Here is a 16,934-nt window from a genome sequence, read left to right on the forward strand (position 1 = left end):
GGTCAGAGGTCATACTGTGCATCGGGATCAGAGAGAGAGAGGGGTCAGAGGTCATACTGTACATCGGGATCAGAGAGAGAGAGGGGTCAGAGATCATACTGTGCATCGGGATCACAGAGAGAGGGGTCAGAGGTCATACTGTGCATCGGGATCAGAGAGAGAGGGGTCAGAGGTCATACTGTGCATCGGGATCACAGAGAGAGGGGTCAGAGGTCATACTGTGCATCGGGGTCAGAGAGAGAGGGGTCAGAGGTCATACTGTGCATTGGGGTCAGAGAGAGAGGGGTCAGAGGTCATACTGTGCATCGGGATCAGAGAGAGAGAGAGGGGTCAGAGGTCATACTGTGCATCGGGATCAGAGAGAGAGGGGTCAGAGGTCATACTGTGCATCGGGATCAGAGAGAGAGAGAGGGGTCAGAGGTCATACTGTGCATCGTGATCAGAGAGAGAGAGAGGGGTCAGAGGTCATACTGTGCATCGGGATCACACAGAGAGAGGTCAGAGGTCATACTGTGCATCGGGGTCAGAGAGAGAGAGGGGTCAGAGGTCATACTGTGCATCGGGATCACAGAGAGAGGGGTCAGAGGTCATACTGTGCATCGGGGTCAGAGAGAGAGGGGTCAGAGGTCATACTGTGCATCGGGGTCAGAGAGGGGTCAGAGGTCATACTGTGCATCGGGATCAGAGAGAGAGGGGTTAGAGGTCATACTGTGCATCGGGATCAGAGAGAGAGAAGGGTCAGAGGTCATACTGTGCATCGGGATCAGAGAGAGAGGGGTCAGAGGTCATACTGTGCATCGGGATCACAGAGAGAGGGGTCAGAGGTCATACTGTGCATCGGGATCAGAGAGAGGGGTCAGAGGTCATACTGTGCATCGGGATCAGAGAAAGAGAGGGGTCAGAGGTCATACTGTGCATCGGGATCAGAGAGAGAGAGGGGTCAGAGGTCATACTGTGCATCGGGATCAGAGAGAGAGAGGGGTCAGAGGTCATACTGTGCATCGGGATCACAGAGAGAGGGGTCAGAGGTCATACTGTGCATCGGGATCAGAGAGAGAGGGGTCAGAGGTCATACTGTGCATCGGGATCAGAGAGAGAGAGGGGTCAGAGGTCATACTGTGCATCGGGATCAGAGAGAGAGGGGTCAGAGGTCATACTGTGCATCGGGATCAGAGAGAGAGAGGGGTCAGAGGTCATACTGTGCATCGGGATCACAGAGAGAGGGGTCAGAGGTCATACTGTGCATCGGGGTCAGAGAGAGAGGGGTCAGAGGTCATACTGTGCATCGGGGTCAGAGAGAGAGGGGTCAGAGGTCATACTGTGCATCGGGATCAGAGAGAGAGAGGGGTCAGAGGTCATACTGTGCATCGGGATCAGAGAGAGAGGGGTCAGAGGTCATACTGTGCATCGGGATCAGAGAGAGAGAGGGGTCAGAGGTCATACTGTGCATCGGGATCAGAGAGAGAGGGGTCAGAGGTCATACTGTGCATCGGGATCAGAGAGAGAGGGGTCAGAGGTCATACTGTGCATCGGGGTCAGAGAGAGAGGGGTCAGAGGTCATACTGTGCATCGGGGTCAGAGAGAGAGGGGTCAGAGGTCATACTGTGCATCGGGATCAGAGAGAGAGGGGTCAGAGGTCATACTGTGCATCGGGATCAGAGAGAGAGAGGGGTCAGAGGTCATACTGTGCATCGGGATCAGAGAGAGAGAGGGGTCAGAGGTCATACTGTGCATCGGGATCAGAGAGAGAGAGGGGTCAGAGGTCATACTGTGCATCGGGATCAGAGAGAGAGAGAGGTCAGAGGTCATACTGTGCATCGGGATCACAGAGAGAGGGGTCAGAGGTCATACTGTACATCGGGATCAGAGGTCATGCAGGGAATTGGGGTCAGAGGTCATGCTGTGCATCATGGTCCAAGGTCATATTTACTGTGCATTGGGGTCAAAGGTCATAATGTGTCTCGGTTACAGGAAGACGGAGGTGAGAGGTCGTCGTGTATCAGGGTCAGATGTCATATAGTCTATAGTGATTAGACAGGTCAGAGGTCATACTGGGGTCAGGGTCACAGAAAAGGGGTAAGAAGTCACACAGTGCATCTGTGCAAATTATTTGCCCCCCTAAAGACACAATGGTGTAATTGATCCCCCAATGATGCACAGTAAAGGATGATCTGCCCTCCCCCCCCGCCCCCCCCTTCCTATACCTGGGTGTTGAAGCGAGGGCTGTTGGGGCTGTTGAACTCCTTTAATGCCCCCTCCAGTCTTCTTGCCCTGCTAACTGCCTCCACCACCTCCAGGTCCTTCAGCTGTAGGTCGTTGACGGGGCAAAGGGGGCAAAGAGTCCCAGGGGGCAGATCGGCGAGGCGGGACAGCTCCTGAGTCACCCCAGAGACGGCAGGGCCAGGGGGGTCATTCCTGTACGGGGGAAGGGCGGGGGAGGGTAAGTGGAGAGAGAGAAGGGTAAGTGGAGTGAGAGAAGGGGCAGTTAGCGAGGAGGCCGAGAGAAAATTAAGTGAAGGGGGGACGGGGACGGGGGACGGGACCACAAAAAGAGGGTGGAGTCTCCTCCAGGGTCAGTGGGCGAAACATCAAGGAGCAGACGCAGGGGGGGCGCGAGACCTCCGGGGGCAGACGCAGGGGCGTGACCTCCAGGAGCAGACGCGGGGGGGAGGGGGGCGCGTGACCTCCGGGGGCAGTAGTAGGGGGGGGGCATGACCTCCGCAGGCAGATGCATGGGGGCGTGACCTCTGGGGGCAGATGCAGGGGGGGGGAATGTGATCTCTGTGGGCAAACGCAGGGGGAACAACATGACCTCCGGGGGCAGAAGCAGGGGGGGGGGGGGGGGCGTGTTACCTGTAGCGAGGGGATTGCCGGCGGTTGACGTCCTCAAGGATCTTGTCCGCGCTGAGCCGCAGTGTCCGGCCGGTCACTGTGATAATGTCCGAGGGCCGGAGCCGTAGCACCGTGTGACCGCAGGGACCTGGGGGGGGGGGGGGGGAGTAGGGAGACTGAGCTCTCTTACAGAAGATCTCCCCCACTTATTCCCCACTCTCCCTCCCTTTCTCCCTCGCCCCCTCCTCCACTTATTCCCCACTCCCCCTCCTCTCCTTCCCTTTCTCACTCCCCCACCTCTCCCTCCCTCCCCCACTTATTCCCCATTCTCCCTCGCCCCCTTCTTTCTCTCTCTCTCCCAGTTTGTATTGGGAAGCACCACTTATGAGCTGAAGTTTGCCATAACATGTGCTTTAGCAGAACTCTCTCTTGTCATGTTTGACCACTCATCAGCTTAAGTGTGCCATGACATGTGCTTTGAGTTAGCAGAGCACTCTCTCTCTGTCACATGTTTACCATATATAGAGTTGTTTACTGCAAAGGAAGTGTGACTCATCAGTTTAAGTATGCATTTTGCTACAACACTTAGCACTGATTGGAGGAAGCCTAACACAAAATACAATAAATAAGAGTTTAGGCTGGGGATAGTGCCAGAAGCTTCTCCATGGACCGTGCAGGTGCCCTGGCCAAGAATTCCCCTCGCTCTCTCGGGATCAGACTAGACTGATTGGGGCTTCCCTGGGTGTTTGGAGCGTTTGGAGTGTGGACACAGCCCTCTGAAGAGAGGAGAGAGCTGACAGGAAAGAGGAGAGAGATCTAGATGCCGGTAAATCCTCGCGCGCCAACATTTTAACGCGATCCCGGTTATAACGCGGTCTCATTCTGTGGCCCCCAAGGACCGCGTTATAACGGGGTTCAGCTGTATATATACATACATATATACACACATATACATATACACACATATACATATATACACACACATATACATATATACACACACATATACATATACACACAAAGAGAGAGATATAGACACAGACACACTGACAGACACCCTCTCACCCTCTGGCCGGTACACCTCGCCCTCTCACCCTCTGGCCGGTACACCTCGCCCTCTCACCCTCTGGTCGGTACACTTCGCCCTCTCACCCTCTGGCCGGTACACCTCGCCCTCTCACCCTCTGGCCGGTACACCTCGCCCTCAGGCCGGTACACCTCGCCCTCTCACCCTCTGGCCGGTACACCTCGCCCTCTCACCCTCTGGCCGGTACACCTCGCCCTCTCACCCTCTGGCCGGTACACCTCACCCTCTCACCCTCTGGCTGGTACATCTCGCCCTCTCACAATCTGGCTGGTACACCTCGCCCTCTGGCCGGTACACCTCGCCCTCTCACCCTCTGGCCAGTACACCTCGCCCTCTGGCCAGTACACCTCGCCCTCTCACCCTCTGGCCGGTACACCTCGCAATCTAACCCTCTGGCCGGTACACCTCGCCCTCTCAACCGGTACATCTCGCCCTCTCACCCTCTGGCCGATACACCTCGCCCTCTCACCCTCTGGCCGGTACACCTCGCCCTCTCACCCTCTGGCCGGTACACCTCACCTCTCTCACCCTCTGGCCGGTACACCTCGCCCTCTCACCCTCTGGCCGGTACACCTCGCCCTCTCACCCTCTGGCCGGTACACCTCGCCTTCTCACCGTCAGGCCGGTACACCTCGCCCTCTCACCCTCAGGCCACTACACCTCGCCCTCTCACCCTCTGGCCGGTACACCTCGCCCTCTCACCCTCAGGCCGGTACACCTCGCCCTCTCACCCTCTGGCTGGTACACCTCGCCCTCTCACCCTCAGGCCAGTACACCTCGCCCTCTCACCCTCAGGCCAGTACACCTCGCCCTCTCACCCTCAGGCCGGTACACCTCGCCCTCTCACCCTCTGGCCGGTACACCTCGCCCTCTCACCCTCAGGCCGGTACACCTCGCCCTCTCACCCTCAGGCCGGTACACCTCGTCCTCTCACCCTCAGGCCGGTACACCTCGCCCTCTCACCCTCAGGCCGGTACACCTCGCCCTCTCACCCTCAGGCCGGTACACCTCACCCTCTCATCCTCTGGCCGGTACACCTCGCCCTCTCACCCTCAGGCCGGTACACCTCGCCCTCTCACCCTCAGGCTGGTACACCTCGCCCTCTCACCCTCTGGCCGGTACACCTCGCCCTCTCACCCTCAGGCTGGTACACCTCGCCCTCTCACCCTCTGGCCGGTACACCTCGCCCTCTCACCCTCAGGCCGGTACACCTCGCCCTCTCACCCTCAGGCCGGTACACCTCGCGCTCTCACCCTCTGGCCGGTACACCTCGCCCTCTCACCCTCAGGCCGGTACACCTCGCCCTCTCACCCTCAGGCCGGTACACCTCGCCATGATGAGATCCTCTGGGACGGGCGCCCGCTTTTCCCCGGATCCGACCCTCTCCGGGGGGGCCAACGACGCCCCCTCCCGCCCCTTCTCACAAAGCACTAGGGTGGTGTAAACCCTGTTGGCAGCGTCGGAGGATACCTGTGGGTTAAAACAAAATGGCTACCAGCGAGTCGCATCATGCGCAGCACAACCCCACCCTTCTCCCCATTTGGTATGGTCCTACCTGCAGGATAACCCCAGGCACCATCGGGTGATACTCAGAACTGATCATGATGACACGTCCCACGCTTAGACACTTCATGCCATTGACAGACGCCATCACACGCCTCTGCAGGGGGAGACAGTGTAAAGTCCTAGAGGTGCCAGGCTCTGTATCTAACCCTGTGCCAGTCCTAGAGGTGCCGGCTCTGTATATCCCCCTGTGCCAGCCCTAGAGGTGCCAGGCTCTGTATATCCTCCTGTGCCAGCCCTAGAGGTGGCAGGCTCTGTATATCCTTGTGCCAGCTCTAGAGGTGCCAGGCTCTGTATATATTCCTTTGTGCCAGCTCTAGAGGTGCCAGGCTCTGTATATCCCCCAGTGCCAGCCCTAGAGGTGCCAGGCTCTGTATATATCCCCCTGTGCCAGCCCTAGAGGTGCCAGGCTCTGTATATCCCCCTGTGCCAGCCCTAGAGGTGCCAGGCTCTGTATATCCCCCTGTGCCAGCCCTAGAGGTGCCAGGCTCTGTATATCCCCCTGTGCCAGCCCTAGAGGTGCCAGGCTCTGTATATCCCCCTGTGCCAGCCCTAGAGGTGCCAGGCTGTGTATATCCCCCTGTGCCAGCCCTGGAGGTGCCACGATTTACCTGCATGGTCTCCCTGGCGTATAGCAGCTCCTGCACAGTCATATAATAATCCTGGAGGTCTCCAAGGTCCCCGACGCACTCAATGTCACCCATCTCTGCCAGTGTCCTCGTGAGACACGCTATACGCTGCTCGTGCGCCTGTCAATCAAAGAAACGGTGTCACCCTGCGGGGGAGGGACAGACTCATAGCTCCCATCTGTCTGTGTCACTGTGTCACCCTGCGGGGGAGGGACAGACTCATAGCTCCCATCTGTCTGTGTCACTGTGTCACCCTGCGGGGGAGGGACAGACTCATAGCTCCCTTCTGTCTGTGTCACTGTGTCACCCTGCGGGGGAGGGACAGACTCATAGCTCCCTTCTGTCTGTGTCACTGTGTCACCCTGCGGGGGGAGGGACAGACTCATAGCTCCCTTCTGTCTGTGTCACTGTGTCACCCTGCGGGGGGAGGGACAGACTCATAGCTCCCTTCTGTCTGTGTCACTGTGTCACCCTGCGGGGGGAGGGACAGACTCATAGCTCCCTTCTGTCTGTGTCACTGTGTCACCCTGCGGGGGAGGGACAGTCTCATAGCTCCCTTCTGTCTGTGTCACTGTGTCACCCTGCGGGGAGAGGGACAGACTCATAGCTCCCTTCTGTCTGTGTCACTGTGTCACCCTGTGGGGGGAGGGAGAGACTCATAGCTCCCTTCTGTCTGTGTCACTGTGTCACCCTGCGGGGGAGGGACAGACTCATAGCTCCCTTCTGTCTGTGTCACTGTGTCACCCTGCGGGGGGAGGGACAGACTCATAGCTCCCTTCTGTCTGTGTCACTGTGTCACCCTGCGGGGGAGGGACAGACTCATAGCTCCCTTCTGTTTGTGTCACTGTGTCACCCTGCGGGGGGAGGGACAGACTCATAGCTCCCTTCTGTCTGTGTCACTGGGTCACCCTGCGGGGGGAGGGACAGACTCATAGCTCCCTTCTGTCTGTGTCACTGTGTCACCCTGCGGGGGGAGGGACAGGCTCATAGCTCCCTTCTGTCTGTGTCACCCTGCGGGGGGAGGGACAGGCTCATAGCTCCCTTCTGTCTGTGTCACTGTGTCACCCTGCGGGGGAGGGACAGACTCATAGCTCCCTTCTGTCTGTGTCACTGTGTCACCCTGCGGGGGAGGGACAGACTCATAGCTCCCTTCTGTCTGTGTCACTGTGTCACCCTGCGGGGGAGGGACAGACTCATAGCTCCCTTCTGTCTGTGTCACTGTGTCACCCTGCGGGGGAGGGACAGACTCATAGCTCCCTTCTGTCTGTGTCACCCTGCGGGGGGAGGGACAGGCTCATAGCTCCCTTCTGTCTGTGTCACTGTGTCACCCTGCGGGGGGAGGGACAGACTCATAGCTCCCTTCTGTCTGTGTCACTGTGTCACCCTGCGGGGGGAGGGACAGACTCATAGCTCCCTTCTGTCTGTGTCACTGTGTCACCCTGCGGGGGAGGGACAGACTCATAGCTCCCTTCTGTCTGTGTCACTGTGTCACCCTGCGGGGGAGGGACAGACTCATAGCTCCCTTCTGTCTGTGTCACTGTGTCACCCTGCGGGCGGAGGGACAGACTCATAGCTCCCGTCTGTCTGTGTCACCCTGCGGGGGGAGGGACAGACTCATAGCTCCCTTCTGTCTGTGTCACTGTATCACCCTGCGGGGGAGGGACAGACTCATAGCTCCCTTCTTTCTGTCACTTTGTCACCCTGCGGGGGGAGGGACAGGCTCATAGTTCCCTTTTGTCTGTGTCACTGTGTCACCCTGCGGGGGGAGGGACAGACTCATAGCTCCCTTCTGTCTGTGTCACTGTGTCACCCTGCGGGGGGAGGGGACAGACTCATAGCTCCCTTCTGTCTGTGTCACTGTGTCACCCTGCGGGGGGGAGGGACAGACTCATAGCTCCCTTCTGTCTGTGTCACTGTGTCACCCTGCGGGGGGAGGGACAGACTCATAGCTCCCTTCTGTCTGTGTCACCATGCGGGGGGAGGGACAGACTCATAGCTCCCTTCTGTCTGTGTCACTGTGTCACCCTGCGGGGGGAGGGACAGACTCATAGCTCCCTTCTGTCTGTGTCACTGTGTCACCCTGCGGGGGGAGGGACAGACTCATAGCTCCCTTCTGTCTGTGTCACTGTGTCACCCTGCGGGGGGAGGGACAGACTCATAGCTCCCTTCTGTCTGTGTCACTGTGTCACCCTGCGGGGGGGAGGGACAGACTCATAGCTCCCTTCTGTCTGTGTCACTGTGTCACCCTGCGGGGGGAGGGACAGACTCCTAGCTCCCTTCTGTCTGTGTCACTGTGTCACCCTGCGGGGGAGGGACAGGCTCATAGTTCCCTTTTGTCTGTGTCACTGTGTCACCCTGCGGGGGGAGGGACAGACTCATAGCTCCCTTCTGTCTGTGTCACTGTGTCACCCTGCGGGGGGAGGGACAGACTCATAGCTCCCTTCTGTCTGTGTCACTGTCACCCTGCGGGGGAGGGACAGGCTCACAGTTCCCTTCTGTCTGTGTCACCCTGCGGGGGGAGGGACAGACTCATAGCTCCCTTCTGTCTGTGTCACTGTGTCACCCTGCGGGGGGAGGGGACAGGCTCATAGCTCCCTTCTGTCTGTGTCACTGTGTCACCCTGCGGGGGGAGGGACAGACTCATAGCTCCCTTCTGTCTGTGTCACTGTGTCACCCTGCGGGGGGGAGGGACAGACTCATAGCTCCCTTCTGTCTGTGTCACTGTGTCACCCTGCGGGGGGAGGGACAGACTCATAACTCCCTTCTGTCTGTGTCACTGTCACCCTGCGGGGGAGGGACAGACTCATAGCTCCCTTCTGTCTGTGTCACTGTGTCACCCTGCGGGGGGAGGGACAGACTCATAGCTCCCTTCTGTCTATGTCACCCTGCGGGGGGAGGGACAGACTCATAGCTCCCTTCTGTCTGTGTCACTGTGTCACCCTGCGGGGGGAGGGACAGACTCATAGCTCCCTTCTGTCTGTGTCACTGTGTCACCCTGCGGGGGAGGGACAGACTCATAGCTGCCTTCTGTCTGTGTCACTGTGTCACCTTGCGGGGGAGGGACAGGCTCATAGCTCCCTTCTGTCTGTGTCACTATGTCACCCTGCGGGGGAGAGACAGACTCATAGCTCCCTTCTGTCTGTCACTGTGTCACCCTGCGGGGGGAGGGACAGGCTCATAGCTCCCTTCTGTCTGTGTCACTATGTCACCCTGCGGGGGAGGGACAGACTCATAGCTCCCTTCTGTCTGTGTCACTGTGTCACCCTGCGGGGGGGGAGGGACAGACTCATAGCTCCCTTCTGTCTGTGTCACTGTGTCACCCTGCGGGGGGAGGGACAGGCTCATAGCTCCCTTCTGTCTGTGTCACCATGCGGGGGGAGGGACAGACTCATAGCTCCCTTCTGTCTGTGTCACTGTGTCACCCTGCGGGGGGAGGGACAGACTCATAGCTCCCTTCTGTCTGTGTCACTGTGTCACCCTGCGGGGGGAGGGACAGACTCATAACTCCCTTCTGTCTGTGTCACTGGGTCACCCTGCGGGGGGAGGGACAGACTCATAGCTCCCTTCTGTCTGTGTCACCCTGCGGGGGGAGGGACAGACTCATAGCTCCCTTCTGTCTGTGTCACTGGGTCACCCTGCGGGGGGAGGGACAGACTCATAGCTCCCTTCTGTCTGTGTCACCCTGCGGGGGGGAGGGACAGACTCATAGCTCCCTTCTGTCTGTGTCACTGTGTCACCCTGCGGGGGGAGGGACAGACTCATAGCTCCCTTCTGTCTGTGTCACTGTGTCACCCTGCGGGAGAGGGACAGACTCATAGCTCCCTTCTGTCTGTGTCACTGTGTCACCCTGCGGGGGAGGGACAGACTCATAGCTCCCTTCTGTCTGTGTCACCCTGCGGGGGGAGGGGACAGGCTCATAGCTCCCTTCTGTCTGTGTCACTGTGTCACCCTGCGGGGGAGGGACAGACTCATAGCTCCCTTCTGTCTGTGTCACTGTGTCACCCTGCGGGGGGAGGGACAGACTCATAGCTCCCTTCTGTCTGTGTCACTGTGTCACCCTGCGGGGGAGGGACAGACTCATAGCTCCCTTCTGTCTGTGTCACTGTGTCACCCTGCGGGGGAGGGACAGACTCATAGCTCCCTTCTGTCTGTGTCACCCTGCGGGGGGAGGGACAGGCTCATAGCTCCCTTCTGTCTGTGTCACTGTGTCACCCTGCGGGGGAGGGACAGACTCATAGCTCTCTTCTGTCTGTGTCACTGTGTCACCCTGCGGGGGGAGGGACAGGCTCATAGCTCCCTTCTGTCTGTGTCACTGTGTCACCCTGCGGGGGAGGGACAGACTCATAGCTCCCTTCTGTCTGTGTCACCCTGCGGGGGGAGGGACAGGCTCATAGCTCCCTTCTGTCTGTGTCACTGTGTCACCCTGCGGGGGAGGGACAGACTCATAGCTCCCTTCTGTCTGTGTCACTGTGTCACCCTGCGGGGGGAGGGACAGGCTCATAGCTCCCTTCTGTCTGTGTCACCCTGCGGGGGGAGGGACAGGCTCATAGCTCCCTTCTGTCTGTGTCACTGTGTCACCCTGCGGGGGAGGGACAGACTCATAGCTCCCTTCTGTCTGTGTCACTGTGTCACCCTGCGGGGGGAGGGACAGACTCATAGCTCCCTTCTGTCTGTGTCACTGTGTCACCCTGCGGGGGAGGGACAGACTCATAGCTCCCTTCTGTCTGTGTCACTGTGTCACCCTGCGGGGGAGGGACAGACTCATAGCTCCCTTCTGTCTGTGTCACTGGGTCACCCTGCGGGGGGAGGGACAGACTCATAGCTCCCTTCTGTCTGTGTCACTGTGTCACCCTGCGGGGGGAGGGACAGGCTCATAGCTCCCTTCTGTCTGTGTCACTGTGTCACCCTGCGGGGGAGGGACAGACTCATAGCTCCCTTCTGTCTGTGTCACCCTGCGGGGGGAGGGACAGGCTCATAGCTCCCTTCTGTCTGTGTCACTGTGTCACCCTGCGGGGGGAGGGACAGACTCATAGCTCCCTTCTGTCTGTGTCACTGTGTCACCCTGCGGGGGGAGGGACAGACTCATAGCTCCCTTCTGTCTGTGTCACTGTGTCCACCCTGCGGGGGAGGGACAGACTCATAGCTCCCTTCTGTCTGTGTCACTGTGTCACCCTGCGGGGGGAGGGACAGACTCATAGCTCCCTTCTGTCTGTGTCACCCTGCGGGGGGAGGGACAGACTCATAGCTCCCTTCTGTCTGTGTCACTGTATCACCCTGCGGGGGAGGGACAGACTCATAGCTCCCTTCTGTCTGTCACTTTGTCACCCTGCGGGGGGAGGGACAGGCTCATAGCTCCCTTCTGTCTGTGTCACTATGTCACCCTGCGGGGGGAGGGACAGGCTCATAGTTCCCTTTTGTCTGTGTCACTGTGTCACCCTGCGGGGGGAGGGACAGACTCATAGCTCCCTTCTGTCTGTGTCACTGTGTCACCCTGCGGGGGAGGGACAGACTCATAGCTCCCTTCTGTCTGTGTCACTGTGTCACCCTGCGGGGGGAGGGACAGACTCATAGCTCCCTTCTGTCTGTGTCACTGTGTCACCCTGCGGGGGGAGGGACAGACTCATAGCTCCCTTCTGTCTGTGTCACTGTCACCCTGCGGGGGAGGGACAGGCTCATAGCTCCCTTCTGTCTGTGTCACCCTGCGGGGGGGAGGGACAGACTCATAGCTCCCTTCTGTCTGTGTCACTGTGTCACCATGCGGGGGGAGGGACAGACTCATAGCTCCCTTCTGTCTGTGTCACTGTGTCACCCAGCGGGGGGAGGGAAAGACTCATAGCTCCCTTCTGTCTGTGTCACTGTGTCACCCTGCAGGGGAGGGACAGACTCATAGCTCCCTTCTGTCTGTGTCACCCTGCGGGGGGAGGGACAGACTCATAGCTCCCTTCTGTCTGTGTCACTGTGTCACCCTGCGGGGGGAGGGACAGACTCATAGCTCCCTTCTGTCTGTGTCACTGTGTCACCCTGCGGGGGGAGGGACAGACTCATAGCTCCCTTCTGTCTGTGTTACTGTGTCACCCTGCAGGGGAGGGGGACAGACTCATAGCTCCCTTCTGTCTGTGTCACCCTGTGGGGGGAGGGACAGTCTCATAGCTCCCTTCTGTCTGTGTCACCCTGCGGGGGGAGGGACAGACTCATAGCTCCCTTCTGTCTGTGTCACTGTATCACCCTGCGGGGGAGGGACAGACTCATAGCTCCCTTCTGTCTGTCACTTTGTCACCCTGCGGGGGGAGGGACAGGCTCATAGCTCCCTTTTGTCTGTGTCACTGTGTCACCCTGCGGGGGGAGGGACAGACACATAGCTCCCTTCTGTCTGTGTCACTGTGTCACCCTGCGGGGGGAGGGACAGACTCATAGCTCCCTTCTGTCTGTGTCACTGTCACCCTGCGGGGGAGGGACAGGCTCACAGTTCCCTTCTGTCTGTGTCACCCTGCGGGGGGAGGGACAGACTCATAGCTCCCTTCTGTCTGTGTCACTGTGTCACCCTGCGGGGGGAGGGACAGACTCATAGCTCCCTTCTGTCTGTGTCACTGTGTCACCCTGCGGGGGAGGGACAGACTCATAGCTCCCTTCTGTCTGTGTCACCCTGCGGGGGGAGGGACAGACTCATAGCTCCCTTCTGTCTGTGTCACTGTGTCACCCTGCGGGGGGAGGGACAGTCTCATAGCTCCCTTCTGTCTGTGTCACTGTGTCACCCTGCGGGGGGAGGGACAGACTCATAGCTCCCTTCTGTCTGTGTCACTGTGTCACCCTGCGGGGGGAGGGACAGTCTCATAGCTCCCTTCTGTCTGTGTCACTGTGTCACCCTGCGGGGGGAGGGACAGACTCATAGCTCCCTTCTGTCTGTATCACTGTGTCACCCTGCGGGGGAGGGACAGACTCATAGCTCCCTTCTGTCTGTGTCACTGTGTCACCCTGCGGGGGAGGGACAGACTCATAGCTCCCTTCTGTCTGTGTCACTGTGTCACCCTGCGGGGGAGGGACAGACTCATAGCTCCCTTCTGTTTGTGTCACTGTGTCACCCTGCGGGGGGATTGACAGACTCATAGCTCCCTTCTGTCTGTGTCACTGTGTCACCCTGCGGGGGAGGGACAGACTCATAGCTCCCTTCTGTCTGTGTCACTGTGTCACCCTGCGGGGGGAGGGACCAGACTCATAGCTCCCTTCTGTCTGTGTCACTGTGTCACCCTGCGGGGGGGAGGGACAGTCTCATAGCTCCCTTCTGTCTGTGTCACTTTGTCACCCTGCGGGGGGAGGGACAGACTCATAGCTCCCTTCTGTCTGTGTCACTTTGTCACCCTGCGGGGGGAGGGACAGACTCATAGCTCCCTTCTGTCTGTGTCACTTTGTCACCCTGCGGGGGGAGGGACAGACTCATAGCTCCCTTCTGTCTGTGTCACTGTGTCACCCTGCGGGGGGAGGGACAGACACATAGCTCCCTTCTGTCTGTGTCACTTTGTCACCCTGCGGGGGGAGGGACAGACACATAGCTCCCTTCTGTCTGTGTCACTGTGTCACGCTGCGGGGGGAGGGACAGACTCATAGCTCCCTTCTGTCTGTGTCACTGTGTCACCCTGCGGGGGGAGGGACAGACTCATAGCTCCCTTCTGTCTGTGTCACTGTGTCACCCTGCGGGGGGAGGGACAGACTCATAGCTCCCTTCTGTCTGTGTCACTGTGTCACCCTGCGGGGGGAGGGACAGACTCATAACTCCCTTCTGTCTGTGTCACTGTCACCCTGCGGGGGAGGGACAGACTCATAGCTCCCTTCTGTCTGTGTCACTGTGTCACCCTGCGGGGGGAGGGACAGACTCATAGCTCCCTTCTGTCTATGTCACCCTGCGGGGGGAGGGACAGACTCATAGCTCCCTTCTGTCTGTGTCACTGTGTCACCCTGCGGGGGGAGGGACAGACTCATAGCTCCCTTCTGTCTGTGTCACTGTGTCACCCTGCGGGGGAGGGACAGACTCATAGCTGCCTTCTGTCTGTGTCACTGTGTCACCTTGCGGGGGAGGGACAGGCTCATAGCTCCCTTCTGTCTGTGTCACTATGTCACCCTGCGGGGGAGGGACAGGACTCATAGCTCCCTTCTGTCTGTCACTGTGTCACCCTGCGGGGGGAGGGACAGACTCATAGCTCCCTTCTGTCTGTCACTGTGTCACCCTGCGGGGGGAGGGACAGGCTCATAGCTCCCTTCTGTCTGTGTCACTGGGTCACCCTGCGGGGGGAGGGACAGGCTCATAGCTCCCTTCTGTCTGTGTCACCCTGCGGGGGGAGGGACAGGCTCATAGCTCCCTTCTGTCTGTGTCACTGTGTCACCCTGCGGGGGAGGGGACAGACTCATAGCTCCCTTCTGTCTGTGTCACTGGGTCACCCTGCGGGGGGAGGGACAGGACTCATAGCTCCCTTCTGTCTGTGTCACTGTGTCACCCTGCGGGGGGAGGGACAGGCTCATAGCTCCCTTCTGTCTGTGTCACCCTGCGGGGGGAGGGACAGGCTCATAGCTCCCTTCTGTCTGTGTCACTGTGTCACCCTGCGGGGGGAGGGACAGACTCATAGCTCCCTTCTGTCTGTGTCACCCTGCGGGGGGAGAGGGACAGGCTCATAGCTCCCTTCTGTCTGTGTCACTGTGTCACCCTGCGGGGGGAGGGACAGACTCATAGCTCCCTTCTGTCTGTGTCACTGTGTCACCCTGCGGGGGGAGGGACAGACTCATAGCTCCCTTCTGTCTGTGTCACTGTGTCACCCTGCGGGGGAGGGACAGACTCATAGCTCCCTTCTGTCTGTGTCACTGTGTCACCCTGCGGGGGGAGGGACAGACTCATAGCTCCCTTCTGTCTGTGTCACCCTGCGGGGGGAGGGACAGACTCATAGCTCCCTTCTGTCTGTGTCACTGTATCACCCTGCGGGGGAGGGACAGACTCATAGCTCCCCTTCTGTCTGTCACTTTGTCACCCTGCGGGGGGAGGGACAGGCTCATAGCTCCCTTCTGTCTGTGTCACTGTGTCACCCTGCGGGGGGAGGGACAGGCTCATAGTTCCCTTTTGTCTGTGTCACTGTGTCACCCTGCGGGGGGAGGGACAGACTCATAGCTCCCTTCTGTCTGTGTCACTGTGTCACCCTGCGGGGGAGGGACAGACTCATAGCTCCCTTCTGTCTGTGTCACTGTGTCACCCTGCGGGGGGAGGGACAGACTCATAGCTCCCTTCTGTCTGTGTCACTGTGTCACCCTGCGGGGGGAGGGACAGACTCATAGCTCCCTTCTGTCTGTGTCACTGTCACCCTGCGGGGGAGGGACAGGCTCATAGCTCCCTTCTGTCTGTGTCACCCTGCGGGGGGGAGGGACAGACTCATAGCTCCCTTCTGTCTGTGTCACTGTGTCACCATGCGGGGGAGGGACAGACTCATAGCTCCCTTCTGTCTGTGTCACTGTGTCACCCTGCGGGGGGAGGGAAAGACTCATAGCTCCCTTCTGTCTGTGTCACTGTGTCACCCTGCAGGGGAGGGACAGACTCATAGCTCCCTTCTGTCTGTGTCACCCTGCGGGGGGAGGGACAGACTCATAGCTGCCTTCTGTCTGTGTCACTGTGTCACCCTGCGGGGGGAGGGACAGACTCATAGCTGCCTTCTGTCTGTGTCACTGTGTCACCTTGCGGGGGAGGGACAGGCTCATAGCTCCCTTCTGTCTGTGTCACTATGTCACCCTGCGGGGGAGGGACAGACTCATAGCTCCCTTCTGTCTGTCACTGTGTCACCCTGCGGGGGGAGGGACAGGCTCATAGCTCCCTTCTGTCTGTGTCACTGGGTCACCCTGCGGGGGGAGGGACAGGCTCATAGCTCCCTTCTGTCTGTGTCACCCTGCGGGGGGAGGGACAGGCTCATAGCTCCCTTCTGTCTGTGTCACTGTGTCACCCTGCGGGGGAGGGACAGACTCATAGCTCCCTTCTGTCTGTGTCACTGGGTCACCCTGCGGGGGGAGGGACAGACTCATAGCTCCCTTCTGTCTGTGTCACTGTGTCACCCTGCGGGGGGAGGGACAGGCTCATAGCTCCCTTCTTGTCTGTGTCACCCTGCGGGGGGAGGGACAGGCTCATAGCTCCCTTCTGTCTGTGTCACTGTGTCACCCTGCGGGGGAGGGACAGACTCATAGCTCCCTTCTGTCTGTGTCACCCTGCGGGGGGAGGACAGGCTCATAGCTCCCTTCTGTCTGTGTCACTGTGTCACCCTGCGGGGGGAGGGACAGACTCATAGCTCCCTTCTGTCTGTGTCACTGTGTCACCCTGCGGGGGGAGGGACAGACTCATAGCTCCCTTCTGTCTGTGTCACTGTGTCACCCTGCGGGGGAGGGACAGACTCATAGCTCCCTTCTGTCTGTGTCACTGTGTCACCCTGCGGGGGGAGGGACAGACTCATAGCTCCCTTCTGTCTGTGTCACCCTGCGGGGGGAGGGACAGACTCATAGCTCCCTTTCTGTCTGTGTCCACTGTATCACCCTGCGGGGGAGGGACAGACTCATAGCTCCCTTCTGTCTGTCACTTTGTCACCCTGCGGGGGGAGGACAGGCTCATAGCTCCCTTCTGTCTGTGTCACTGTGTCACCCTGCGGGGGGAGGGACAGCTCATAGTTCCCTTTTGTCTGTGTCACTGTGTCACCCTGCGGGGGGAGGGACAGACTCATAGCTCCCTTCTGTCTGTGTCACTGTGTCACCCTGCGGGGGAGGGACAGACTCATAGCTCCCTTCTGTCTGTGTCACTGTGTCACCCTGCA

General features: G+C 59.3%; 1 protein-coding gene across 1 annotated transcript in view; it reads right to left on the reverse strand.

Annotated features, from left to right (window-relative positions):
- Positions 1-16,934, reverse strand: part of SKIC2 (SKI2 subunit of superkiller complex) — a 54,190-nt gene that overhangs the window by 5,607 nt on the left and 31,649 nt on the right. The window contains 6 exon segments of the mRNA XM_075581668.1: positions 2,205-2,415; positions 2,854-2,980; positions 4,854-4,875; positions 5,252-5,389; positions 5,475-5,579; positions 6,094-6,234. Of these exon segments, the coding sequence (XP_075437783.1) occupies positions 2,205-2,415; positions 2,854-2,980; positions 4,854-4,875; positions 5,252-5,389; positions 5,475-5,579; positions 6,094-6,234 (744 nt within the window).

This window comes from Ascaphus truei, unplaced genomic scaffold, assembly GCF_040206685.1.
Source record: "Ascaphus truei isolate aAscTru1 unplaced genomic scaffold, aAscTru1.hap1 HAP1_SCAFFOLD_1473, whole genome shotgun sequence".
Taxonomy (NCBI): Eukaryota; Metazoa; Chordata; class Amphibia; order Anura; family Ascaphidae; genus Ascaphus; species Ascaphus truei.